Here is a 24,951-nt window from a genome sequence, read left to right as displayed (position 1 = left end):
TTCCGCTTGCTCAGGGTCCGAGTCCCTCCTTCGCGGAGGAGCCTGCGCTTCAGCTCCGAGGTGAAGGTGGACATGGTGCGGAGGCCCCGGGGTGAGTGACCCTTTCAGAACCTGGCCCGAGTGCGAAAGAGCAGGGCTGGGTTTCTCCTCGGGGCTGCGAACGAGAATAGCCCGAGATTTCTCCCCATCACGTTCGCAAGGCCTTGCTGTCTCCCTCACTGCTCTGCAGGGATAGAGAAAGTGATCCCAGCATCAAAGGAAGATTCCGATTAAATTTACGAGTGGTGGAGATACCTGTTTTCAATGCTATAATGGATTTACCCTGGGTAACTCAGATCAGCATCCTCTTGTTCGTCCTCTGGATCCAGTGCAACGTTCGCCTGGAGATCCGCCTCTCCCTGCTGGCCGTGAGGGTGGGGGATTTGAACAGGAGGGCCGCTTTGGTTTCCAGGCGGCAGGGTGTGGCGAGAACGGACCATCCCGGGCCACGTTGACTTTCCGGGAGGACTTGGACTTCCTAAATCACTGGTGTGGTTTTGAAAACGCTGCCAGCCGTCCGTTTCCCACCTTAAAACGATAATCCTTCTGTTCTCCCCTGCCTTGCTTGGCCGCATCCCGGTCTTCCAGGCAGGGTCTGTTCCTTGCTAGGTGTCTGTCCCATGCCCAGCACAAGGGCGTCCCCGATCTCAGTCGGGGTCTGGGCAGCGCTGCCAACACATGGTAAGGGGCACAAAGGGTTGCCAGTTACTCCAGGTTTGCAGTCATTTCCTCCGGGCAGCACAAGCCTTTTTGGCTTGTCGACCAGCAAGAAGGAAAAAACCAAACACCCCAAACACCCCAAGGAAACACACACGGGGATGAAAACCAGGCACTGAGCAGCCCCGGGAAGGCCTGGCACGCGTGGTAAAAGTGCAGATTACCTCATCCGACTCAGCCTTCCAGCTCAATCCATGCGGAGAGGTGCAAATTCCCCAGAGAGAACCATATGCTGCGGTCCATACAGCCGGGCCCCACAGAGAACCATACGCTGTGGCCCATACGGCCGGGCCCCACAGAGACCCACGTGCCACGGTCCATATGGCTGGGTCCCACAGAGAACCATATGCTGCGGTCCATACAGCCGGGCCCCACAGAGAACCATACGCTGTGGCCCATACGGCCGGGCCCCACAGAGACCCACGCGCCACGGTCCATATGGCTGGGTCCCACAGAGAACCACATGCTGCGGTCCATAAGGCGGGCAAAGTAGAGAACCACGTTCCGCGGTCCATATGGCCGAGCCCCATACAGACCCACATGCCGCGGTCGAAAAGGCAGGCCCCACAGAGACCCATGTGACATGGTCCATATGGCCGAGCCCCATAGAGACCCACATGCCGCGGTCGAAAAGGCAGGCCCCATAGAGACCCATGTGACATGGTCCATATGGCCGGGCCCCATAGAGAACAAGGCGCCACGGTCTATACGGCCGGGCCCCACAGAGACCACCTCCCCGCGGTCCATACGGCGCTATAGCGCCCGCCCCGCCGCTCGGCCCCGCCCCCGGCGCACGGCGCCCCGCCCCCCGTGCGCGCTGCGCTCACACGCAGTGGGCGGCGGGGCCGGGCCTGGGGCTGTGCGGGGCGATGGCGGCCGGCGGCGGCGCGGGCGGAGGCGGTGGAGCCCCGGCAGGTACCGGCCCGGGGGGGTCCCAGCGCGGGGGCTGGTGCATCTGGGGGGGCCTGTGGGGCAGGAACAGGGTGTGGGGAGGCTGGTGCATGCTGCGGGTGGGGGGCAGGGACAGGGTGTTTGGGGGGCTGGTGCATGCTCGGGGTGCGGAGGGGTCTGTGGGGCAGGGAGACGGTGTGGGGGGGACTGGTGCATGCTCCGGCTGTGGGGCAGGGAGAGGGTGGGGGGGGCTGGTGCATGCTGGGGATGTGGGGGGGTCTGTGGGGCAGGGAGAGGGGGTGGCCGTGCGAGTGGGGTCTGTGGGGCAGAGAGGGATTGGAGGGGGTGTGGGGGGCAGGGAGGGGCTGGTGGGGGGCGGGTACATGCTGCGGATGTGGGACGGGGTGTGGGGGGTTGTGGGGTAGGGACAGGCTGCTGGGAGTGTGGGGGGCAGATGCATTGGGGGTCTGTGGGGCAGGGAGGGGCTGCTGGGGTGGAGGGGCAGGCGGATGCTGGGTGTGCAGGGAGTTCTGTGGGGCAGGGAGGGGCTGGTAGGGGTGTGGGGGGCAGGTGCATTGGGGGGTTGTGAGGGGGTCTGTCAGACAGTAAGAGCCTGCTGGGGTTGTGGGGGGCAGGTGGATGCTGGGGGTGTGATAGCAGGTGCATTGTGGGGGACATTAGAGGTGTGGAGGGCTTGTGTGGGGTAGGCAGAGGGAGTGGGTGGCAGGGAGCGGGTGCTGGGTTGGAGGTGCACTGGAGGGGTGGGGGGATTGGGGGCATAGGGGGCAGGTGGATGCTGGGGGTCTGCAGCTGTTGGCGGGGGGCAGGGGGTGGAAGGGAGGGGATGCTGGGCAGGGGAGGTCTGTGGGGCTGGAGGTGGGGGGCATTGGAGCCATGTGTTGGGCATGGACCCCCCAGCCGGGATCGGGGAGCACGTGGGGGAAATGCCAGGGGATGCTGCCCTGCCAGAGCCCTCGCGCCCCCCCCACGTAGTCCCCCCAGAGAGACCCTCGCCCGGCATGGAGATGCGGCCACCTCTGGGGCGGGGCGGCTGGTTACCCAGGGACCCTTTGCCCGGCGCTGAACTTTAGGAGGGGAGTGGGGGCTGGTGGGTTAGACCGGGGGGGCTGGGAGCCAGGACTCCTGGGTTCTCTCCCTGGCTCTGGGAGGGGAGTGGGGGCTGGTGGGTTAGACCGGGGGGGGGGGGCTGGGAGCCAGGACTCCTGGGTTCTCTCCCTGGCTCTGGGAGGGGAGTGGGGGCGGGTGGGTTAGACCGGGGAGGCTGGGAGCCAGGACACCTGGGTTCTCTCCCCGGTGCTGGGAGGGGAGTGGGGGCTGGTGGGTTAGAGCAGGGGGGGCTGGGAGCCAGGACTCCTGGGTTCTCTCCCCGGCTCTGGGAGGAGAGTGGGGGCTGGTGGGTTAGAGCAGGGGGGGATGGGAGCCAGGACGCCTGGGTTCTCTCCCCGGTGCTGGGAGGGGAGTGGGGGCTGGTGGGTTAGAGCAGGGGGGGCTGGGAGCCAGGACTCCTGGGTTCTCTCCCCGGTGCTGGGAGGGGAGTGGGGGCTGGTGGGTTAGAGCAGGGGGGGCTGGGAGCCAGGACGCCTGGGTTCTCTCCCCGGTGCTGGGAGGGGAGTGGGGGCTGGTGGGTTAGAGCAGGGGGGGCTGGGAGCCAGGATGCCTGGGTTCTCTCCCTGGTGCTGGGAGGGGCTTTCCTCTTCCTGGCCTGTTTTCGAGTGGCTTCCCCGGGGTTCCCAGGGTGCCTCGGTGACCCAGCCCGAGTCACTTCCCCTTGGCTCTGCTCCCGGGGGGGGGGGGGTGGAAGGGGGGGGCAGGAACCTCCTTGCACTTGGGCCGGGGAGGGGCCGGGCTGCAACCTGCAGCTGGCGGCTCATTAAAAGGGCAACTGCACGGGGCTGAGGGAAGAGTCTGTCCCTACAAACCCCCGCTAGGATCTCAAAGCACAAGGCTTCTCCTTGTACAGGGGCCCTGGCTCCCAGCCCTGCCCGCCCGCCCGCCCACTCTAACCCACCAGCCCCGGCTCCCCTCCCAGAGCTGGGGAGAGAACCCAGGCGTCCTGGCTCCCAGCCCCCTGTGCTAACCCACCAGCCCCCCCTCCCCTCCCAGAGCCGGGGAGAGAACCCAGGAGTCCTGGCTCCCAGCCCCCCTGCTCTAACCCACCCGCCCCCACTCCCCTCCCAGAGCCGGGGAGAGAACCCAGGAGTCCTGGCTCCCAGCCCCCCTGCTCTAACCCACCCGCCCCCACTCCCCTCCCAGAGCCGGGGAGAGAACCCAGGAGTCCTGGCTCCCAGCCCCCGTGCTCTAACCCACCAGCCCCAACTCCCCTCCCAGATCCAGGGAGAGAACCCAGGAGTCCTGGCTCCCAGCCCCCGTGCTCTAACCCACCAGCCCCCACTCCCCTCCCAGAGCCGGGGAGAGAACCCAGGAGTCCTGGCTCCCAGCCCCCCCCTGCTCTAACCCTGCCCAGCCGCCCCGCCCCAGAGGTGGGGGCATCTCAGCGCCAGGCGAGGGGTCCCTGTGTAACCGGCCGCCCCGCCCCAGAGGTGGGCGCATCTCAGTGCCAGGCGAGGGGTCCCTGTGTAACCGGCCGCCCCGCCCCAGAGGTGGGCGCGTCTCAGTGCCAGGCGAGGGGTCCCTGGGTAACCGGCCACCCCGCCCCAGACGTGGGCGCATCTCAGCGCCGGGCGAGGGGTCCCTGTGTCACCAGCCGTCCCGCCCCAGAGGTGGCTGCATCTCAGCGCCGGGCGAGGGGTCCCTGTGTCACCAGCCGCCCCGCCCCAGAGGTGGTTGCCTTTCATGTGGCAGCACTGGGTGCCGTGGTGTGGAGGGAGAAAGGCAGGTGATGGCTCGGAGTGGATGTGGGGAGGCAGCGGAGGCCAGGCCGGATGGGCCCGTGGCTCTGGGCTGGTGAGTGCCCGGTGGGGGGATGGGTTGTGCCCTGGCTGCGGCTGAATCTGTGTCGTCCTGCTCTTCCATTCCCAGGTCTGAGCCGTTCCCCTGCGCGCCATGAGATGAGCCCCCCAGGCCCGGAGCTCTAGTTGTCCAGCGCCAGGCCCCGACCATGAATAACAAGGAAACCACAGAGCTCTCCGGTTAGTCCGTGTGGGGTGGGACCCCCACCAGCCCCCACTCCCCTCCCAGAGCCGGGGAGAGAGCCCAGGAGTCCTGGCTCCCAGCCCCCCCTGCTCTAACCACCAGCCCCCACTCCCCTCTCAGAGCCAGGGAGAGAACCCAGGAGTCCTGGCTCCCAGCCCCCCCTGCTCTAACCCACCAGCCTCCCCTCCCAGAGCCGGGGAGAGAACCCAGGCGTCCTGGCTCCCAGCCCCCCCTGCTCTAACCCACCAGCCCCCACTCCCCTCCCAGAGCCAGGGAGAGAACCCAGGAGTCCTGGCTCCCAGCCCCCCCTGCTCTAACCCACCAGCCCCCACTCCCCTCCCAGAGCCGGGGAGAGAACCCAGGAGTCCTGGCTCCCAGCCCCCCCTGCTCTAACCCACCAGCCCCAACTCCCCTCCCAGAGCCGGGCAGAGAACCCAGGAGTCCTGGCTCCCAGCCCCCCCTGCTCTAACCCACCAGCCCCCGCTCCCCTCCCAGAGCCGGGGAGAGACCCCAGGCGTCCGCGTCCGGGCTCCAGCACCGTCTCCGATACCTGATTGTAACTCTCCCTCTCTGCAGAGAAGAGCCACCACTTGAAGCTTTTCTTGCCGAAGAAGCTGGTGGAGTGTCTGCCCAAATGCCCTGCGCTCCCCAAGGAGCGACTGCGCTGGAATACCAACGAGGTGGGGACTGGGGCAGGGGCCTGTCCCCTCTAGGGGGCGCTGGCTCCCACCTGGCCCCAGGGCGGGCACTGGCTGGCTCAGGGGGGCAGGGAATGGGGCAGGGGCCTGTCCCCTCTAGGGGGCACCGGCTCCCACCCGGCCCCAGGGCAGGGACTGGCTGGCTCAGGGGGGCGGGGAATGGGGCAGGGGCCTGTCCCCTCTAGGGGGCGCCGGCTCCCACCCGGCCGCAGGGCGGGGACTGGCCGGCTCAGGGGGGCGGGGAATGGGGCAGGGGCCTGTCCCCTCTAGGGGACGCTGGCCCCCACCCGGCCCCAGGACGGGGACTGGCTGGCTCAGGGGGGCAGGGAATGGGGCAGGGGCCTGTCCCACTTGAAGTGAGTTGCTGGTCAGCAGACCTGTCTCCGCCCCATGAGCTGTCTGTGGGGCCACCTCCTCCCCGACCCTGACCCGCGGGTGCTGGTGCATTGCAGGAAATCGCCTCCTATCTCATCACCTTCGAGCGGCACGAGGAGTGGCTGTCCTGCTCCCCCAAGACCCGGTGAGCGGCCAGTGGGGAAGGGGGCTGGGAGGAGCCTGGGGCAGGGGAGGGAGAGGCTGGGGGGCTGTTGTGTGTGTGTGTGTGTTTGGGGGGGCTCTGTGGCTCCCTGCGGTGACACCCCTCCCCGGTGCCAGCCCCCAGAACGGCTCCATCATCCTGTACAACCGGAAGAAGGTGAAGTACCGCAAGGACGGGTACTGCTGGAAGAAACGCAAGGACGGGAAGACCACGCGGGAGGACCACATGAAGCTGAAGGTGCAGGGGATGGAGGTAGGTCTGGGGGGCGGGGCTTGGGGGCAGGGGGCGAGGAGAGGAAACCCGGGGTCGGGTCACAGCTGTAGGGTGTGGGAGCCTGTGGGGCAGGCTGGAGTCTGGGGGGAGGAGCGGGGGGGGCTGGCTGTGGTGTCAGCAGGACCCACTGCGCGTTGGGGGGCCCCAGTTCCCCCTCCCCAATGCTGAGCATCCCCCCATCTTCCCGCAGTGTCTCTACGGCTGCTACGTCCACTCGTCCATCGTCCCCACATTCCACCGCCGCTGTTACTGGCTGCTGCAGGTACGGGGGGGGGCCTGGGGGGGGGGTCTGGTGGGGGGGGGCAGGCTCAAGGGTCACTATTAAAGCACCTAAAACCAAGCTGCGAGGGCTCCGAAAAGAGATCCCGCAGGTCTCGCAAGGTCCCAGCCCCCCTGCTCTAACCCCCCAGCCTCCACTGCCCTCCAAGAGCCGGGGAGAGAACCCAGGAGTCCTGGCTCCCAGCCCCCCCTGCTCTAACCCCCCAGCCTCCACTGCCCTCCGAGAGCCGGGGAGAGAACCCAGGCGTCCTGGTTCCCAGCCCCCCCCTGCTCTAACCCCCCAGCCTCCACTGCCCTCCGAGAGCCGGGGAGAGAACCCAGGAGTCCTGGTTCCCAGCCTCCACTGCCCTCCCAGAGCCGGGGAGAGAACCCAGGAGTCCTGGCTCCCAGCCCCCCATGCTCTAACCACCAGCCCCCACTCCCCTCCCAGAGCTGGGGAGAGAACCCAGGAGTCCTGGCTCCCGGCCCCCCTGCTCTAACCCACCAGCCTCCACTGCCCTCCGAGAGTTGGGGAGAGAACCCAGGAGTCCTGGCTCCCAGCCCCCCCCTGCTCTAACCCACCAGCCCCACTCCCCTCCGAGAGCCGGGGAGAGAACCCAGGCGTCCTGGCTCCCAGCCCCCCTCCCCTCCCGGGGGCAGGAACCCCGGTGTCCTGACGCCCCCCGCCCCCGCAGAATCCCGACATCGTGCTGGTGCACTACCTGAACGTGCCGGCGCTGGAGGACTGCGCGAAGCTCTGCGGGCCCATCCTCTGCTCCATCAACAGCGACCGCAAGGACTGGCTCAAGTGGTCGAAGGAGGAGCTGGTGAGCCAGCTCAAGCCCATGTGTAAGGAGGAGGTGCCGGGGGGGGAGCGGGGAGTGGGGGGCACGGGGGCGGGGGAAGGGCCCCAGCGGGGGGGCTGTGGGGCAGGCCGGGGGACCGGCGAGGCGGCTGTGGGGCAGGCAGGGTGCGGGCCAGCCCCTCGTGCGCTGGGGGGGGCCCGGCTGGCTCGTTCCCCCCCCGAGTCTCTGTGTGCTCCCCCCCCAGTTCATGGGATAAAGTGGACCTGCAGCAACGGGAACGGGACCACGGAGTTCTCCATCGAGCAGCTGGTGCAGCAGATCCTCGAGAGCCACCAGGCCAAGCCCCTGCCCCGCACCCACGCCTGCCTCTGCAGCAGCACCCTCGGTCAGTGCCCCCCCAGAGAACCCAGGTGTCCGGGCTCCCAGCCCCCGCTCCCCTCCCAGAGCCGGGGAGAGAACCCAGGAGTCCTGGCTCCCAGCCCCCCCTACTCTAACCACCAGCCCCCACTCCCCTCCCAGAGCCGGGGAGAGAACCCAGGAGTCCTGGCTCCCAGCCCCCCCTACTCTAACCACCAGCCCCCACTCCCCTCCCAGAGCCGGGGAGAGAAACCAGGAGTCCTGGCTCCCAGCCCCCCCTGCTCTAACCACCAGCCCCCACTCCCCTCCCAGAGCCGGGGAGAGAACCCAGGAGTCCTGGCTCCCAGCCCCCACTCCCGTCCCAGAGCCGGGGAGAGAACCCAGGAGTCCTGGCCCCCACTCCCCTCCCCGTGCTGTCCCTCGCTGAGATCCCATCTCTCCCTTTGGCTTCTCAGGGGGCTGCCAGCGCTCCCTAGTGGCGGATGGGGGGCACTGCTGCCATGAACGCAGGAACTGCTCCATCTCTGTCCCCCCCATATGCCCAGATCTGCCCTCCCCTTCCCCGTCCAGGGCAGCTCCCCTGAGATCCCGTCGGCGGGGGTGGGGAGCAGAGGCTGGTGTCCGTCCGGGGGGGTACGAGCTGGAGACTCGCAGCCTCTATCCGTCTGTCCATCCGTCCGTCCCCCCCGCGGCCCATCCCCCTGTCCGTACGTCCCCCCCGTGGCCCCGCTGTCTCTGTCACTCTGTCTGACCCCCCTGTGGCCCCGCTGTCTGTCCGTCCCTCACGTGCATGTCTGTCCGTCTCACAGGCAGCCCGGGGCATGTCCCGCACAAATGCAGCAGCACCAAGCACCGCATCATCTCCCCGAAGGTGGAGGCGCGGCCCTGCCCGGCCCCGGCCCCCCCCGACCCGCCACGCCTGGCCGAGCCCAAGCCGGAGCCGGAGCTGGTCAAGCCCGACCGGAAGGAGCCCCTGGCGCCCGCCGCCGAGCCCCCCTCCTCCTCCCCGGACGCCCCCCGGCCCTCGTCCGCCGTGGCCCTGTCTGTGGGGCTGCCCAGCAGCGCCGTCCTGGTGATGACCGGCCTGGAGAAGCCGCTGGCCCTCACGCCCAGCCAGCACCTGGTGGCAGGCGACCCGCCGGGCCTGGCCCTGCTGCCAGGCCCCGGCCTGGTCCTGTCCCAGAACCTGGAGGCCAGCATGGAGACCGGGGAGGCCGGCTCGGGCGCCTTCGACCCCGACTGCTTCCTCAACAGCCCCGCCCGGGGCCAGACCTACGGGCGCCGGGTCCCGGAGCCGCCCCCGGCCGGCAACCGCTTCTTCATCCAGGATGACGGGGGGGCGCCGGGGCGGGGGGGCGTCCGGCCCCCCTCCGGGGAGACGCCCATGGAGACGGGGGGGCCCCGGCCCGGCGGTGGGGCCGGCGAGCAGCTGCCGGACGAGCTGTACTCCATCATCCAGACGGGGGCCGCAGGGGGGCCGGACCTGCCCTTCGGCCTCTCCCTGGACAGCCTCATCTCCGAGCTCATGACGGAGGGGGCCGGGGCCGGGGAGGGGAGCAGCCCCCCGCGCCCGGCCCTGCCCGACGCCCCCAGTGAGGCTGCCCCCCCGGGGGGCACGGCAGCACCGGAGACGCTGGTCACCATCACCGACTTCTCGCCGGACTGGTCCTACCCTGAGGTGAGCGGGGCGTGGGCAGGGGGTGGGGGGCTGGGATCGGGAGTTCTGCCCCTTCCTCCGCACCAGCCAGTGGGGCATCCGGCCCCGCGACACCCCCCCCCCCCCCCGTTAACTCCTCGCTTCACCGCAGGGCGGCGTCAAGGTGCTGATCACGGGGCCGTGGACGGAGGAGACGGATTCGTACACCTGTCTCTTCGATCGGCTGGCCGTGCCAGCCACGCTGATCCAGTCGGGGGTCCTGCGCTGCTACTGCCCCGGTACGGGACGGGGGGCAGGGAGTAGGGCAGGGCCCTGTCCCCTCTGGGAGTGCCGGCTCCGGGGACTGGCTGGCTCGGTGTCACAGAGTGTGGGGGGACAGGTCTTCCAGGCACAGACCACAGGACACTCCAAACCCCCCCCCCCCCCCCCCAGGAGGTCAGAGCCCCGTCTGCCTCCCAGCCCTTCCACCAGCCAGCTCTGAAACTCTCTCCCCAGCCTTTGTTCAGCTTCCTGGGCCAAGGTGTCACCTGGCCTCTAACCCCTTCCTGGGTTCTCATGTTACACGCTCAGGTATTCTCCCTCGGTCCGTCTCCCATCCCCCAGTGCAGACTATCCTAGCCACACTCCCCTGTCAGCATTCACAGACCACAGCAAGAACAGTCCCAGTTCGTCACACTGGGGGCGGGGGGGGGGGGGAGATTGGGGCAGGGGCCTGTCCGCTCTAGGGGGCGCCGGCTCCCACCCGGCCCCAGGGCGGGGACTGGCTGGCTCAGGGGGGCGGGGACTGGGGCAGGGGCCTGTCCCCTCTGGGGGGCGCCGGCTCCCACCCGGCCCCAGGGCAGGCACTGGCTGGCTCAGGGGGGCGGGGACTGGGGCAGGGGCCTGTCCCCTCTGGGGGGCGCCAGCTCCCACCCGGCCCCAGGGTGGGCACTACCTCGTGCTGCCCCCTCTCACTGTCCCCCTCCTCCCGTAGCCCACGAGGCCGGGCTGGTGGCCCTGCAGGTGGCCCGCGACGCCCGGCTGGTCTCCGCCTCGGTGCTGTTTGAGTACAGGGGCCGTGAGTTCCTGGCACTGCCCAGCACCCAGCTGGACTGGCTTTCCCTGGACGGTGAGTGGGACGCCGGATTGCGGGGGGGGGGGGGGGGGGGGGAGGGGGCGGTGGCTGCTGTGGGTTCGTGTGGGGAGGGGAAGACCGTGGGGCTGGGAGCCAGTGCTGAGGGTTTTCAGGGGGTGGGGGGAGTAGTAAGGGGGGGAGGAAAGATTGTGGGGTGGGGGCCTTGGGGCCCAGGGCAGCAGCCTGTCTCCTCCCCCACCAGTTTCCAGAGGGTTGCAGGGATGGGGCAGGGCTGGGAGCTAGGACTCCTGGGTTCTCTCCCCAGCTCTGGGAGGGGAGTGGGGGCTGGTGGGTCAGAGCAGGGGAGGCTGGGAGCCAGGACTCCTGGGTTCTCTCCCCGGCTCTGGGAGGGCAGTGGGGGCTGGTGGTTACAGCAGGGGGGGCTGGGAGCCAGGACTCCTGGGTTCTCTCCCCGGCTCTGGGAGGGGAGTGGGGGCTGGTGGGTTAGAGCAGGAGCTGAGTGGTGAATCATGGGGTCCCCCCTCCCCCCAAGTGCCAGCCAGAAGGCGAGAGCTCGTCCAGGTAGGGCCAGCAGGGGGCAGCACTACTGCCCTGCATAGTGGATCTCAGCAAACGGGTGTCTGCGGTGGGGGAGGATGGGGTGTGGGGTGTTTTGGGGGGGGAGGGGAAGGGGGCCAATCATACACATGACACTCCAGGAATGTGTGTATAGAGCAGCTGGGTCGGATGTAACAGGCCCAGACAATTCCCTGCCCCACCTCCAAAACGGGGAGAGATCCCTTCCCAACACTGAGATGCATCTACCTCTGGGGTGGGGCGCCTGGTTACACGGGGACCCCTCGCCCGGCACTGAGATGCATCTACCTCTGGGGCGGGGCGCCTGGTGACACGGGGACCCCTCGCCCGGCACTGAGATGCATCTACCTCTGGGGTGGGGCGCCTGGTGACACGGGGACCCCTCGCCCGGCACTGAGATGCATCTACCTCTGGGGCGGGGCGGCTGGTTACACGGGGACCCCTCACCTGGCGCTGAGATGCGCCCACCTCTGGGGCAGGGCGGGGCCAGTTTCTGACAGCAGCGGTGCACCAGAGTTTAGGAGAGGAAGTGAAGGTGAGGGCTCTGTGTGAGTGAAACTGCTGCTGGGAGTTCCTCGGGACGCCTGGATTTATTTTCAGCTCTGGAGGGAAGTCCTGGGGCGATGGGGTTGACACCAAGTATGAGGGGAGCGCCCCCTGCCGAGCCCCCTGCCCCACCGCACCCCTGGCGGTCCTTCTGCCCCTGCTGGGCGGTGCGGGGTGGGTGGCTTTGGGATTGCATTGGGGAGGGAGGGGGCAGGTGGATGCTGGGCCATGGGGTGTGTAGGGGGGTGACAGGGAAGCCAGGGGACTGACACACAACCCCCAGGAGCAAATTTACATCACCATGGGGCAGACGGGAGGAGGTCTGGTACAGGCCCCCTGCCTCCCCATGCTGTCTGGGGGCGAGAACCAGGAGTCCTGGCTCCCAGCCCCCCTGCTCTGACCCACCAGGCCCCATTGCCCTCCCAGAGCCGGGGAGAGAACCCAGGAGTCCTGGCTCCCAGCCCCCCCTGCTCTGACCCACCAGGCCCCACTCCCCTCCCAGAGCCGGGGAGAGAACCCAGGAGTCCTGGCTCCCAGCCCCCCCCTGCTCTAACCCACCAGCCCCCACTCCCCTCCCAGAGCCGGGGAGAGAACCCAGGAGTCCTGGCTCCCAGCCCCCCCCTGCTCTAACCCACCAGCCCCCACTCCCCTCCCAGAGCCGGGGAGAGAACCCAGGAGTCCTGGCTCCCAGCCCCCCCCTGCTCTGACCCACCAGCCCCCATTCCCCTCCCAGAGCCGGGGATCGAACCCAGGAGTCCGAGCCCCCAGACCCCTGACTCTGCCCCACTCCCTGGTCAGTGGAAGGATCCCCGGTGTGGTGTCCAGGCGCCTGCCCTGGCCCCTGCCTGTGGGGCGGGATTTCCAGTGGGGGTGGGACCGGGGGCCTGGTTTCCAGGGCCGTGAGTCAGCAGCCCTAGAATACCCCTAGGCCGGCTGTAAGGAGACACCTGGCTTTGTTCCACGCTGCCTGTGACGGGGTGGGGCTGGGGCGGGGGGGCGTCTCTGGAGAATCCCCCGCATGCAGCATCCCGGCACACGGCCCCGTCCTCCTGAGGTGTGAACCCCGGTGTCCGGGCGGAGCTCCCTGGAACCCCGCCCTGGGAATAGAGACCAGCTTCTGAAATAGCAGCTGTGCTCCACCCTAGAATGAGTTGCAGTTTCACCCCAGGCGAGGGGTCCCTGTGTAACCGGCCGCCCCGCCCCAGAGGTGGCCGCATCTCAGCGCCGGGCGAGGGGTCTCCGGGGAACTGGCCGCCCCGCCCCAGAGGTGGCTGCGTCTCCGTGCCCGGCGAGGGGTCCCTGGGTAACCGGCCGCCCCGCCCCAGAGGTGGCTGCATCTCAGCGCCGGGCAAGGGGTCTCCGGGGAACCGGCCGCCCCGCCCCAGAGGTGGGCACGTCTCAGCACCGGGCGAGGGGTCTCCGGGGAACCGGCCGCCCCACAGGTGGCTGCATCTCCGTGCCGGGCGAGGGGTCCCTGGGTAACTGGCCGCCCTGCCCCAGAGGTGGGCGCATCTCAGCGCCGGGCGAGGGGTCCCTGGGTAACCGGCTGCCCCGCCCCAGAGGTGGCTGCGTCTCCGTGCCCGGCGAGGGGTCCCTGGGTAACCGGCCGCCCCACCCCAGAGGTGGGCGCATCTCAGCACAGGGCGAGGGGTCTCCGGGGAACTGGCTGCCCCGCCCCAGAGGTGGGCGCGTCTCAGCACCGGGCGAGGGGTCTCCGGGGAACTGGCTGCCCCGCCCCAGAGGTGGGCGCGTCTCAGCACCGGGCGAGGGGTCTCCAGGGAACTGGCTGCCCCGCCCCAGAGGTGGGCGCGTCTCAGCACCGGGTGAGGGGTCTCCGGGGAACCGGCCGCCCCGCCCCAGAGGTGGCTGCATCTCAGCGCCGGGCAAGGGGTCTCCGGGGAACCGGCCGCCCCGCCCCAGAGGTGGGCGCATCTCAGCGCCGGGCAAGGGGTCTCCGGGGAACTGGCCGCCCCGCCCCAGAGGTGGGCAAGTCTCAGCACCGGGCGAGGGGTCTCCGGGGAACCGGCCGCCCCAGAGGTGGCTGCATCTCCGTGCTGGGCGAGGGGTTCCTGAGATTGCAGATGCCCAGTACCACGTCCTTCTCCCCCCCCGCCCCCCCCCCCCCACGACTCCTGCGTGCACAGTCACACACCGCACAATTGCAGTCCCTACTCCTGGACAGCCACGCACATCGTCACACCCTACCCCAGCCACTGGCACTCAATTCCACGTCATTCCCCGGACTCCCATGTGCGCACAGTCGCACACCGCACAATATCACATTCTACCCGCACACAGTCGTACACCCTATCCCCAGACACCCCCATAGACAGTCACACACCCTAACCACGTACACCACGCACCCCATGACATCTCCACCTCTTCCTGCGCCCCGCCCCCAGCCGGGCAGGACAGGGTTAACAGCCGCCCTGGTGAGCTCAGGGAGGGTGGCTGTTGGGGGGGCAGCCCTCCCTCCCCGTAGCTATTTCGGTCCCATTGAGAGTTGGGAGGGGGCAGAGCACGGCTGGCTGGGCTGTGGGCGGGAGACGGGCAGACGCCCAGGGGCTCAGGGCGGGGGGGAATCCCCTGCCCGCCCCCCCCAAGATGTCACCGCCTCTTGGGGAAGTTTTGGGGGAGCGGTTGGTTCTCTCCCGTGCCGTTGGGACCCAGGAGTCCTGGCTGGTAATTCCACCCTGCTCCCTGCTTGCCCCCCTTCATTCCTGCATGCACGTGGGTGGGTGGGGGGAGCCCCTCCCCCCCCCATCCCTGCCAGGAAATTCCCCTTCCTGCAAGGAGCTGGCGCTCCTGGCCCGTCTGCCCAGACCTATGGAGAAGGAAGGTACCGGGGTTGGGGGGCTGGGGGTCCGTGTGGCACAGGGCACTAGTGAACCCCAATGCCCCCACTGCGGGGGGGGGCGGGGTTGTCTGGGGAGTACCCGGGTGGGTTGGGAAGGGGAGTATGGGGCTGGATTGTGGGGGGCAGCAGAGGAGAGATGGGGCTGGATTGTTGGGCGTAGCAGGGCAGGAATGGGGCTGGATTGTGGGAGGATGCAGTGGATTGTGGGGTGCAACGGGGGAGGATTGGGCTGGACTGGGGTGCATTGGGGAGGGATGGGATGGACTGGGGTGCAGTGGGGGAGGGATGGGGCTGGATTGTGGGGTGCAGTGGGGAGGGATGGGCTGGACTGGGGTACAGTGGGGGCTGGGGTGCAGGGGGGAGGAATGGGCTGGATTGTGGGGTGCAGCGGGGGAGGATAGGGCTAGACTGGGGTGCAGTGGGGGGTGGGGTGCAGCAGTGGAAGGGATGGGCTGGATTGTGGGGTGCAGGGCGGAGGGATGGGGCACAGTGGGGGGCTGGAAGGGGGCACATGGTGCGGCGCGGGGGGCAGGCTGGATGGAGGTGCCTAAGGACAGCCACATGCTGGGAATGCCCCCCCCAGAACAGCGCGGCCCCCCCCCCAGCTCCACTCCCAGCTGGGGGGCTGACTGGGCTCCGCCCTGGGGGTGGGACTCAGCGGAGGGCTGGGGGGGGGGGGGGCTGACAGGCTAATCCACCCACCACCCTGATTAGCTGCCCGACCTCGTTCTACTGGCCCCGGAAATTAACCAGCTAATCCCGACATACAGCAGGGTGCTCCACTCAGCCGCCCGCCCGGACTCCTGGGTTCTCCCTGGCGCTGGGAGGGGAGTGGGGGCTGGTGGGTTAGAGCAGGGGGGGCTGGGAGCCAGGACTCCTGGGTTCTCCCTGGCGCTGGGAGGTGAGCGGGGTCAGGTGGGTTAGAGCAGGGGGCTGGGAGCCAGGACTCCTGGGTTCTATCCCCGGCTCGGGGGGGGGGGGCTGGTGGGTTAGAGCGGGGGGGGCTGGGAGCCAGGACTCCTGGATTCCGGCTCCGGCAGGGGGAGTGGGGTGTCGTGTCTCACACACGCCCCCTGCCCCCAGATAACCAGTTCAGGATGTCGATCCTGGAGCGCCTGGAGCAGATGGAGAAGCGGATGGCAGAGATGACGGCTTCCTCACAGCAGCAACAGGGGGCCGTGGGGGAGACCCCCCACACGCAGGTGAGATCCCCCGGGGCCCGGATTCTCCTGGGAGAGAGCCGCTGGGGCTGGGTTATCGTAGGGTCTCCTGGGAGGTATTTTGCTTTGTTTGTTATTATAGGGTCTCTCACGGGTACTGGTGCAGATTAGTTATTGTCAAGTGTCCTGGGGGAGGCTGGGGTTAGAATAGCTCGTGTCAGTTACTGTGCAAAACGCCCGGGAGTTCCAGGGACTGGGAGCCCGGACACTTGGGTTCTCTCCCCGGCTCAGGGGGAGGAGGGGGGCGGGGCTGGTGGGTTAGAGCAGCGGGGGCTGGGAGCCGGGACTCCTGGGTTCTCTCCCCGGCTCTGGGAGGGGAGTGGGGCGGGGCTGGCGGGTAGAGGCGGGGGTTGGGAGCCAGGACTCCTGGGTTCTCTTCCCGGCTCTGGGAGAGGAGGGGGGCAGGGGCTGGTGGGTGGGTGGGGGGGGCTGGGAGCCAGGACTCCTGGGTTCTCTCCCCGGCTCTGGGAGGGGAGGGGGGCAGGGCTGGTGGGTAGGCGGGGGGGGCTGGGAGCCAGGACTCCTGGGTTCTCTCCCCGGCTCTGGGAGGGGAGGGGGGCAGGGCTGGCGGGTAGGCGGAGGGGCTGGAAGCCAGGACTCTTGGGTTCTCTCCCCAGCTCTGAGAGGGGAGTGGGGGCTGGTGAGTTAGAGCGGGGGGGGGGGGGCTCGGAGCCAGGTCTCCCTGCACCCTCCCTACACTTGCCCCCACATGTCCCCAGGGTCCTGCTTGGCCTCCACCATCTCCCATCAGCCCTTCCACCCCCCCCCCCCCCGCTCTGCCCAGCCTGACGTCACTGCCCCCTTAAGCCTTTATCTGTGTTGCTATTTTGGGGCCCCGTCCCGAGGGGGGTTAATTTTAGCCGGGTGGCGGTGGCAGCTCGGATGTCGCGGGCTCAGCTCGCTCCGGGGTGGGGGGATTACAGAGGCATTTTCCAGCCCGCCAGGCCAGGGCAGGCCAGGCATTCTTTCCAGCCTGAGCGAGGGGAAAATCGAGACGGGGGGGGCCACAAGTGGTTCGCGGAGGGGATGTGTGGCAGATGGCCATAGAGACCCCTCGCCTGGCGCTGAGATGCGCCCACCTCTGGGGCGGGGCGGCCGGTTACCCGGGGACCCCTCGCCTGGCACTGAGACGCGCCCGCCTCTGGGGCGGGGCGGCCGGTTACCCGGGGACCCCTCGCCCGGGCCCTGAGACGCGCCCACCTCTGGGGCGGGGCGGCCGGTTCCAGGGACCCTGCGCTCTCCCCACAGGCCGCGTCGGACTCCTTCGAGGGAGCGCATCGTGGCCCTGTGCGAGAAGATGATGTCTCGCTCCTCCTGGCTCCACTCCGACACCCTGATCCATGACATCAGCTTCCGGGGCATGACCCTGCTGCACCTGGCAGCTGCCCAGGGCTATGCCCGGCTCATCGAGACGCTCATCAAGTGGCGGTGAGTTCCCCAGGCTGACGCGGGGCCCGGGGGGGTGGAGCCCCGACCCGTTCTCCACCCCGTAACGCTTGGGATTTCTCTGCAGGAACCTCCGTGCCGAGAGCCTCGATCTGGAGCAGGAAGTCGACCCCCTGAACGTCGACCACTTTTCCTGCACCCCCCTGGTGAGGGGAGGATTTGGGGGGACAGGCCCCGAGGGGAGGGATCCCAGAGATGCAGTCTCGAGGGTGGGGTGGGTGACCCCGCTGACCCCCCTGCCCCACAGCGCCCCAGCCCCGCCTGCCGGGGGAGAGCGCCCCCTGCTGAGCCCCCCCCGCCCCGCTCCCTGCCCCACAGCGCCCCCTAGTGCCGCCCTGGGACCAGCGCCGCCTGCCAGGGGAGAGCGCTCCCTGCTGAGCCCCCCCGCCCCGCTCCCTGCCCCAAAGCACCCCTTAGCGCCGCCCTGGGGCCAGCCCCGCCTGCCAGGGGAGAGCGCCCCCCTGCTGAGCCCCCCGCCCCGCTCCCTGCCCCACTGCACTCCCTAGCACTCTGTTCTCTCCCCCTTCGCCCCCCCAGATGTGGGCCTGCGCCCTGGGCCACCTGGACGCGGCCCTGCTGCTGTACCGCTGGGACGGCCGGGCCCTCTCCATCCCAGACTCGCTGGGCCGGCTGCCCCTGGCCGTGGCCCGCTCCCGGGGCCACGTGGCCCTCGCCGCCCGCCTGGAGGAGCTGCAGCGTCAGGAGCCGACCCCCGGGGGAGCCGGAGACAAGGGCTGGGGGCCGCCCCTGCCCAGCCGAGGGTCTGCGAATCCCCTCCCCGCTCTCCGCCAGCCCCGACACAGGTACCGCGCCGCCCCTGAGGGTGTGGGGGGACGGGGGGGAGGGGGCTGGTTCCCCCCCTGCTCACTGACCCCCCTCCCATCCCTCGCCCCAGGGCTCAGCACGGTGAGCAGCGTCTCCTCACCCTCGGAGCTGTCGGACGGCTCTGGCTCCGTCACCTCGGCCTACTCCAGCGCCTCAGCCCTGCGCGACTCGCCTGCTGGCAGCCCCGAACCCGAGGCCGCCATGGACTTCGGCCCGCCCCCCGAGGGCTGGTACCTGCCGGCCCCCCCCCAGCCCGCCCGGCCTGCGCTGCTCCCCCTCCTTCTTCATGGACTACGAGGGCCCCCCCGAACCGGAGCTGCTGGCTTACGAGGAAAACGCGGAGAACGAGGGGTACCTGCCGGCCCCTGACGTGCTCCAGGTACCGGGGGCTGGTGGACGGGATGGCTGGGGGGTGGGGGTGAAAGGCTTGGGGACTATGTGGGGGGATGGGCTATGATTGGGGGGCCACCCCTTCTCCCTATGGTAAAGAAAGAAACAGAGGCAAATTGACTGGCCCCAAGTCACTAGCAGTGGTAGAGCCCAGGGAGAGAACCCAGGAGTCCTGGTTCCCAGCCCCCCCTGCTCTGACCCACCAGTCCCCACTCCCCTCCCAGAGCTGGGGAGAGAACCCAGGCGTCCGGGCTCCCCCCCTGCAGGTGGACATGATCACGCTGGCGAAGCAGATCATCGAGGCGACGCCGGAGCACATCAAGCAGGAGGGTTTCAGCTCCGCAGCCGAGGTGCCGCTGCGGGAGCGAAGCGGGAACATGGGCCTGAGCGAGACCATGTCCTGGCTGGCCGGCTACCTGGAGAACGTGGACCAGCTGCCCAGCGGCTCCCAGCACAGGTACCGGCCTGGCCGGCTCAGGGGGGCGGGGGAATGGGGCAGGGGCCTGTCCCCTCTGGGGGGTGCCGGCTTCCCCCCGGCCCCAGGGCAGGGACTGGCTGGCTCAGGGGGGCGGGGAATGGGGCAGGGCCTGTCCCCTCTAGGGGGCGCCGGCTCCCACCCGGCCCCAGGGCGGGGACTGGCCGGCTCAGGGGGGCGGGGAATGGGGCAGGGGCCAGTCCCCTCTAGGGGGCGCCGGGGTGGCTGGGGTCTGTCTCATGACCCCCCTGCCTCCCCAGGCCGATGTCCTCGTCCCGGGTGTGTCTCAGCCCCCTGCAGGCCCCGCTCGGGGAGCTGCCCTTCGACCGGCTGCCCCCGCCCTCCACGGCCGCCAGCTGGGCTGAGTTCCTCAACGCCTCGGCCAACGGGAAGATGGAGAGCGAGTTTGCGCTGCTGACACTGTCCGACCACGAGCAGCGGGAGCTCTATGAGGCCGCCCGCGTCATCCAGACCGCCTTCCGCAAGTACAAGGTACCTCCTGGCAACGGGCGTCCGCCCTCTCCCTCCATCCTCCTCTGCCTATGGGAATCCTGCACTTTTCCCTAGGCTGCTGCCTGGTTCCCCGGCAACTGGGAATTCCCCATGGCAACAGGCATCTCCGTGTACGGTCCCCTGGCAACTGGGAATTCCCCATGGCAACAGCCATCTCCATGTACGGTCGCCGGCAACTGAGAATTCCCCATGGCAACAGGCATCTCCATGTACAATCCCCATGGCAACAGGCATCCCCATGTCTCTTGTACTGTCCCCTGGCAACGGGAAATTCCCCATGGCAACAGGCATCTCCATGTATGGTCCCCAGCAGCTGGGAATTCCCCATGGCAACAGGCATCTCCATGTACAATCCCTTGGCAACGGGGAATTCCCAATGGCAACAGGCATCTCCATGTCTCTTGTACTGTCTCCTGGCAACGGGAAATTCCCCATGGTAACAGGCATCTCCATGTACGGTCCCCTGGCAACGGGGAATTCGCCATGGCAACAAGCATCACTCACCTTACCACCCTGCCCAGCAACAGGATAGCCCTCTCCCCCGCATCCCACCGTCCCCGGGTGCCAGGGACCTGCCCCCCCAGCTCTGTCTCTGCCCCCCCCTCACTCCCCTCTCCCCCCAGGGCCGCCGGCTGAAGGAGCAACAGGAGACGGCGGCGGCTGTGATCCAGCGATGTTACCGCAAGTATAAGCAGGTAACTCCCAGCTGGGGACCCCCCACCCCCTGTGCTGCCCTTCCGGGGCCCCAAGGTGGGGGGCTGCCCTGGGAGCTGTGGGCCAGCCTGAGCTGGGCTGTAGCCTGGTGCCCATGTGAGCCGAGTCCATCGGGTCTCGGCCCGGGAGCGCCCCCCACTCCCACTAACATACCTCTTCTCTCTCTGTCTCGCAAGCTCACGTGGATCGCTTTGAAGGTAACAAGCAGGAGGGCTCGGGTGACCCTGTGGGGAATAGGGGGCTGGGGTGGGGTGGGGTCTCCAGGCTGGTGTGTGGATGTGGGGGGACGCTGATTGCAGGGAGGGGTGTGAGCTGCTAGTTCTCTCCCCGGCTCTGGAGGGGGAGTGGGGGCTGGTGGGTAAGAGCAGTGGGGCTGGGAGCCAGGACTCCTGGGTTCTCCCCCTGGCTCTGGGGAGGGGGAGTGGGGGCTGGTGGGTTAGAGCAGGGGGGGGCTGGGAGCCAGGACTCCTGGGTTCTCTCCCCGGCTCTGGGAGAGGAGTGGGGGCTGGTGGGTTAGAGCGGGGGGGGCTGGGAGCCAGGACTCCTGGGTTCTCTCCCCGGCTCTGGGAGAGGAGTGGGGGCTGGGCGGGCTGGGAGCCAGGACGCCTGGGTTCTCTCCCCGGCTCTGGGAGGTGTTGCCTGATGTATAAGGTTAATATTATTAAGTTGGATAATGCGGGTTTTGGGCTCGCCAGTCCGTTTGATTCGAAGATAATAAGGTTCTTGTCCTGAATCAGGCTCCACAGAGTTTACAAAGGAGCCCGCGGGGCTGTGCCAGGAAGCTCCCACTGAGACCGATACGGCCTTAAAGACCTTTGAGTCAGATACAATGAAGTAGTAATGAAATGGGGACATTTCCCACTTACAAAGTTACCTTTGTTTTCCTGCTAGTCAGAAGGTCCATGTGGGACTAGGCTACTATAGGCTCCAAAGCTTTGGTTCATCGACTCCCCCCCTTCCCTGGTCACCCGGTGGGGAGAGACAGGCCCAGCCTCGCCCCTGGCCGTTCAGTCTCCTCTGTTCCTGAGCGAGAGGCGCAGAGCGGAGGAGGAGCTGGAGCTCAGAGCTAGCGACACGAATATCCAGTTTACTTAACTCGCTTCACCGTAAGATCCAAACCGACCCCCCAAAATGAAGAGCAAAAGCTCTGGGAAGCCAAGCACAGCCGCGGCCCCTTGGAACATAGGGAGCTTAAGAAAAACCAATCCAGCCTCTCTCGCGAGGTGGGGCCCCACAGGGGCCGGAAATCCTTCCTCCTCCGCTCCCCATCCACAGAAACGTCAGGGTCCCCTTACTCCGTAGGCTGGCGTGTCGCTGACATGTACAGACCTATTCATGACGAGTCGATCATACACACACGCTACTGTTGTTCTCCCTGTTCTTTCGGTTCTTTCCTGGTGGGGTAGCGGTTCAATCTGAGGGTACAGACGTGCAGCCCCCTGTGCAGTTCTCTGTCTGTCTAGGGGAGAGCCCCTGACATAGATGCTGACTTTGCCTTACCTTAACATACAGCATATGGCCTTGCGTTACAGCTGAACGCACGTTAATATACATCTGTAAACCTCTTACAATAAACCAAATATATATATGCAAGCAAGCGGGGGCGCTGGGAGCCAGGACTCCTGGGTTCCCCCCGGCTCTGGGAGGGGAGAGGGGACTGGTGGTTAGAGCAGGGGGTGGGAGCCAGGACTCCTGGGTTCCCCCCAGCTCTGGGAGGGCAGTGGGGGCTGATGGTTAGAGCAGGGGGTGGGAGCCAGGACTCCTGGGTTCCCCCCGGCTCTGGGAGGGGAGTGGGGGCTGGTGGGTTAGAGCAGGGGGGCTGGGAGCCAGGACTCCTGGGTTCTCTCCCCGGCTCTGGGAGGGCAGTGGGGGCTGGTGGTTAGAGCAGGGGGGCTGGGAGCCAGGACTCCTGGGTTCTCTCCCCGGCTCTGGGAGGGCAGTGGGGGCTGGTGGGTTAGAGCAGGGGGGTGGGAGCCAGGACTCCTGGGTTCTCCCCGGCTCTGGGAGGGCAGTGGGGGCTGGCGGGTTAGAGCAGGGGGGTGGGAGCCAGGACTCCTGGGTTCCCCCCGGCTCTGGGAGGGGAGGGCTCTGGTTCCCCCGCTGACCCCGCTGCTCCCCCGCAGTACGCGCTGTATAAGAAGATGACGCAGGCGGCCATTCTGATCCAGAGCAAGTTCCGCAGCTACTACGAGCAGAAGAAGTTCCAGCAGAGCCGCCGGGCCGCCGTGCTGATCCAGCAGTACTACCGCAGCTACAAGGAGTACGAGAAGCTGAAACAGGGCCACCGGGCCTCCGCCACCATGCAGCACAAGATGAAGTAGGGGCCTGGACTCCTGGGTTCCCCCGGCTCTGGGAGGGGAGTGGGGGGCTGGTGGGTTAGAGCAGCGGGGGCTGGGAGCCAGGACTCCTGGGTTCTCTCCCCGGCTCTAGGAGGGGAGTAGGGGCTGGTGGGTTAGAGCAGTGGGGGCTGGGAGCCAGGACTCCTGGGTTCTCTCCCTGGCTCTGGGAGGGGAGTGGGGAGCTGGTGGGTTAGAGCAGGGGGGGCTGGGAGCCAGGGACTCCTGGGTTCTCTCCTGGCTCTGGGAGGGGAGTGGGGGCTGCTGGGTCAGAGCAGGGGGGGCTGGGAGCCAGGACTCCTGGGGTCTCTCCCCGGCTCTGGGAGGGAACTGGGGGCTGATGGGTCAGAGCAGGGGGGGCTGGGTGCCAGGACTCCTGGGTTCTCTCCCCTGCTCTGGGAGGGGGGTGGGAGCTGGTGGGTTAGTGTGGGGGGGGGGCTGCTCCCTATCCCCACTGGCTCCTGTCACCTCTCTGGCTATGAAAAGATCCCACAGATCTAGTTGGCATTGGCTCGGGCCACCTCGCCCCAGAGGTGGGTGCATCTCAGCACCGGGCGAGGGGTCACTGGGGTAACCGGCCGCCCCGCCCCAGAGGTGGCTGCGTCTCAGCGCCGGGCGAGGGGTCCCTGGGTAACCGGCCGCCCTGCCCCAGAGGTGGGCACATCTCAGCGCCGGGCGAGGGGTCGCTGGGTAACCGGCCGCCCCGCCCCAGAGCTGGCCGCATCAGCAAGGGGTCTCTCTATGACCATCTGCCCTGCTCCACCTTCGCTTCTTCTTTTGTCTCTCCCCAGGGGCACTTTCCTCACGAAGAAGCAGGACCAGGCCGCCCGTAAGATCATGCGGTTCCTGCGTCGCTGCCGGCACAGGTATGGCGGCCGGGGGGAGACGCGGGGGCAGTCGAGGATGGAGGTGGGAGCGCCCCCCGCAGAGGGATGGGGCAGGATGCGCTGGGTGTGGGAATCTGGCTCATTGGAGGGGCTGGTGGATGAGGTGGCATGAAAGGAGGAAGGTGCATGGGCATCCGTGCTCCCAGGCTGTAATCGGGGTGTGGGGGACACCCCATGGGGTGGGATTGAAGTTTGGGGGGGTCATTGGGAACCCTCCACCTTACCGCCTATTTCTCTGTGCCCCCCACAGGATGAAGGAACTAAAGCAAAGCAAAGAGGTGGAAAGTTTACAGAAGCGAGGTCTGGCCACTTAGCGCTGCCCCCTCTGCCCCCCCCGCCTGCGGCCCGCCAAAGCTTGGGGCAGCCACACCGGGAACCCAGGCATCCGGGGCCGGCTGGCCGGCCGCCCCCACCTTCGCTCCCCTTCTGAAACTGTGATGATGGAGTCTTAAGCCCCGGCGGCGACGGAGCGTGGCCTCCCCTGGGGGGGGTGCAGGGCCCCCCCTGTCTTAACAATTGTGCAATAGAGAGTGGCTGGAGGGAAGCAGATTGGAGGGGGTCCTGGCTCGCTCCTCACGCCAAGGGGGCTCACCTGAGTTGGCCTGAAGGGGATGATGCAGCCATGCGGGGTGGGGGGGGGAATGTCTCTTCAGAACTGAGGTACCATCTGTTGTACCCCCATATCCCTCCGCTGCCCCCTTCATTTCACCGGATCTTTGTGCCAAGTTACCCCCCGCCCAGGCTGGGAGCCAGGACTCCTGGGTTCTCTCCCTGGCTCTGGGAGAGGAGTGGGGGCTGGTGGGTTAGAGCAGCGGGGGCTGGGAGCCAGGACTCCTGGGTTCTCTCCCCGGCTCTGGGAGAGGAGTGGGGGCTGGTGGTTAGAGCAGGGGGAGCTGGGAGCCAGGACTCCTGGGTTCTCTCCCCGGTTCTGGGAGGGGAGTGGGGGCTGGTGGGTTAGCGCAGGGGGCTGGGAGCCAGGACTCCTGGGTTCTCTCCCCGGCTCTGGGAGGGGAGTGGGGGCTGGTGGGTTACAGCCGGGGGGCTGGGAGCCAGGACTCCTGGGTTCTCTTGCTGGCTCATTCCCAGCCCTCTGCAAACAGGGCCCTTTAAGTACTCATTCAGCCTTATGTGCTTGACCTGTCCCCAGCTGCAGGGTCTTCACCCACACACACACCCCCCACCCCACAGGGCCGGGGGTGGGGCTGAGAACTACATCCTATGGGGCTTTGCAGCACCCAGCCTCTGGGTCCCTGCTCCCCACAGCCTTGCTGGGCCTCTTCTTAAAGGGACCCTGAGCCCAGCCCTCCTAACGCCCCGAGCCCCCTATCCCTGCCCTCGCCAGACCCTCCCGCTGGTCTGGGTCGGCCCCCGGGAGCCCTTCAGTGGGTCATTTCCCCCTCGCTGGGGCCGCTGTGTATATATTACAGATGTGCTATCGGGGGAGCAGGGGGGGTGGAGCCTCCCAGGTTGCCCCCCCATGTTCCCTGCTTGCTGTATAAAGCCTGTGTCCCCCCCACCCCTGCCCGCCCCCTCATGCACACAGACACACACACCTTGTGTACATAGTTGTAATATATTGGTGGGGGGGACCCTAAACAAAATAAAAATTATACTGAAGAATATATTTAAAAACAAATCTTAAAGCCGCTCGGGCTCTCCACGGCGCGGGGGGGAAGAGCTGCATGCTGGTAAAAATTAAAACACCCCCCCTGTGCTGTTCACCCTGCCCCCCCCACACTCTCC

The 24,951-nt window shown here is 67.9% G+C and overlaps 1 protein-coding gene across 1 annotated transcript; it reads left to right on the top strand.

The window, feature by feature from the left end:
• Positions 1-1,517: 1,517 nt before the first annotated feature.
• Positions 1,518-24,740, top strand: CAMTA2 (calmodulin binding transcription activator 2). The gene is given in 26 exon segments (XM_065569305.1): positions 1,518-1,671; positions 4,648-4,757; positions 5,338-5,441; positions 5,912-5,979; positions 6,114-6,249; positions 6,461-6,532; positions 7,224-7,377; positions 7,579-7,719; positions 8,501-9,369; positions 9,500-9,626; positions 10,322-10,456; positions 15,486-15,604; positions 16,871-16,891; positions 16,893-17,050; positions 17,136-17,214; positions 17,606-17,812; positions 17,814-17,871; positions 17,964-18,136; positions 18,138-18,272; positions 18,550-18,740; positions 19,019-19,250; positions 19,895-19,966; positions 20,162-20,182; positions 22,109-22,302; positions 23,113-23,187; positions 23,459-24,740. Coding segments are annotated over 25 exon segments (3,636 nt in total). The 5' UTR covers positions 1,518-1,671; positions 4,648-4,726; the 3' UTR covers positions 23,523-24,740.
• Positions 24,741-24,951: the final 211 nt, after the last annotated feature.

The sequence above is a fragment of the Chrysemys picta genome, chromosome 16 (genome assembly GCF_011386835.1).
Source record: "Chrysemys picta bellii isolate R12L10 chromosome 16, ASM1138683v2, whole genome shotgun sequence".
NCBI lineage: Eukaryota > Metazoa > Chordata > Testudines > Emydidae > Chrysemys > Chrysemys picta.
Note: the sequence above shows the minus strand (reverse complement) of the source record. Positions and strands in the feature narration are given on the sequence as shown.